The following is a 2,280-nucleotide window of genomic DNA, read 5'->3' on the forward strand; positions in this document are numbered from 1 at the left end:
ATGATGTATAAATCTCAATTTTGAAAAATTGACACTTAAGACTGGTTTTGTGGTCCAGGGTCACATATAGGCTGAAGTTAGTTGTCACACTTTCTACTCCAGTAAATATTTCTTAGAATGGGTTTATTTATTTATTTATTTGTATACACACAAATGTCAAAGCCTTAACTAGTAAAAGCTATTTTTCACAATGCTTTGAACAACACGTTGTCACAATGGAATATATTTGGTGATGACAATCGTAATAACATATTCTAAAAATATTTTGAAAAGTATTATTTATATAAGAAATGCATTTGAATAAATAAAGAGTATTATATTTATATAAATAACAATAAATATTAGTAGTAGTAGTAGTATCATTATTATAATTAATAATAATGTGCAAAAACTTAAATAATAATGAAAAAAAAAATATAATAATATGTAATAACTTTATATATTTATATATAATAAAAATGTTCAATTAAATGTTTAATGATGATAATATATTGTATAACATTTTTAAAAGTTATTTATGTAAATAATATACTGAATACATTTGAATAAATGTTTAGTATATATTTAAATTAATAATAATAATATGTATATATAATATTCAATTAAATGTTTAATAATACTGATGGTAACATTGTACAACATTGTATTATCAAAAATTATTTATATATAAATAATAATAATAGTAATTATAATAAGTACATTTGAATAAATAGTATACATTTATATTAATAATAATAATATGCATTATATATATGTATAATAAAATAAATTACTTTTTTAATAATAATAATGCTTATAATATAATATAAAATTGTATTATTATAATATAGAAATATTTTGAAAATATATATATATATATTTAAATAAAAATAATAATTAATACATCTAAATAAGTAAATATACAGTGGATATATATATATATATATTTAAATAAAAATAATAATTAATACATCTAAATAAGTAAATATACAGTGGATATATATATATATATATTTATAATAATAATAATAATATGTGAAAACTTCATGAAAAACACTCTTGTCGTGAGAACATAAGTGAACCTTCAATTAAAGTTTAGTTTGTTTTGCTCCTGATAGTAAAGCTGCAGTTGCTCAAACACAATCACACAATATTTCAATACTTTTGCGTAATAAACGGTTTTCCTGTCAGAAAAGCTGCCAGAAAAGGCTCATCTCTTCACTAAACTGGATTTTCCCCAATGTTTCATGTTGTTTCAATTCCCGTGTTTTCCCAGCACTTCCAGCAGAGCCAGGATCAGATCCAAGTCTCCTCCGGTAAAGCCTTGAGCTCGTGGAAGAGGACGGGTGAGTTATCGATCAGCCGCTTGATTTCTTTCATCCATAAACCCACATGACTTTCTGTCTGTCTTCAGCACAGCAGTCCATTCAGCTAAAAAAAGCTAATTTTACTTCATTATATGCTGATACATTTCACAAAAGTATCATAGGATTTGAAATATATCATATCAACAACTGTTATTATCATTTTCTCATTTTTGGAGTTTGAGAGCCCTAGATCTCATCATTTAAAAATAAATACAATGGTGACTGATTTTAGTTTTGAATTTATTACTGTAATCGAGTGTTTTTTAATCTAATCTGTTGGTTTAGGAAGTAAATGTATTATTTAGTTGTATGTTTTGTCTGTTTCAGATGCGTGACACTGTGGAGATTGAAGCTACAGATGTTTTTGATGCTGCTATCCATGATTTTATTTGAGATTTTTAGGTGTATGTAACTGTGAAATTGTAATTTTGCTACACAGTAATTTGACAGATTTTGAACTTAATTTTTACAGTCGGTTGTAATTTGATGTACTTTTATTGAATGTAAATGATGTTTTAGGAGATTGAATAAAGGCTTTTATTTGATACACTGCGGCTCTGTCTGGTTTAAGAAACGCGAGGCGGTGTGATGTCTGATCAGTGGTTGGGTTTGTCTCTGAGTGGATGATCATCTGTGGGGCTGATAGGAGGAGTATTAACGGCTCGTATAAGAGTGTGTCCCAGTCTCAGATCTCACAGGACTCACAGCCGATCTCACTGATCTTCAGATGGAGCTCCTAGTGTTTGGGATTTTACTCTCGGTCACCTTCAGCGCCGTTCAAGGTAATAATGTGGGTTACTGCCAATAATAACCAGTCACAGTCATGGTTTTCTATTTTGTATATTTTCTATCTATCTATCTATCATCTATCTATCTATAAATCATCTATCTATCTTTCTATCATCTCTCTCTCTCTCGCTCTATATATATATAT

At 27.2% G+C, this 2,280-nt stretch overlaps 1 protein-coding gene across 1 annotated transcript in view; it reads left to right on the forward strand.

The window, feature by feature from the left end:
• LOC107704107 (myosin-IIIb-like) overlaps positions 1–1,681 on the forward strand; it is a 48,073-nt gene extending 46,392 nt beyond the window's left edge. Inside the window, exons 29-30 of the mRNA XM_016506961.1 lie at positions 1,256–1,325; positions 1,674–1,681. Of these exons, the coding sequence (XP_016362447.1) occupies positions 1,256–1,325; positions 1,674–1,681 (78 nt within the window). The remainder of the gene's footprint in view (positions 1–1,255; positions 1,326–1,673) is intronic.
• Positions 1,682–2,280: the final 599 nt, after the last annotated feature.

The sequence above is a fragment of the Sinocyclocheilus anshuiensis genome, unplaced genomic scaffold (genome assembly GCF_001515605.1).
Source record: "Sinocyclocheilus anshuiensis isolate Anshui unplaced genomic scaffold, SAMN03320099.WGS_v1.1 scaffold690, whole genome shotgun sequence".
NCBI lineage: Eukaryota > Metazoa > Chordata > Actinopteri > Cypriniformes > Cyprinidae > Sinocyclocheilus > Sinocyclocheilus anshuiensis.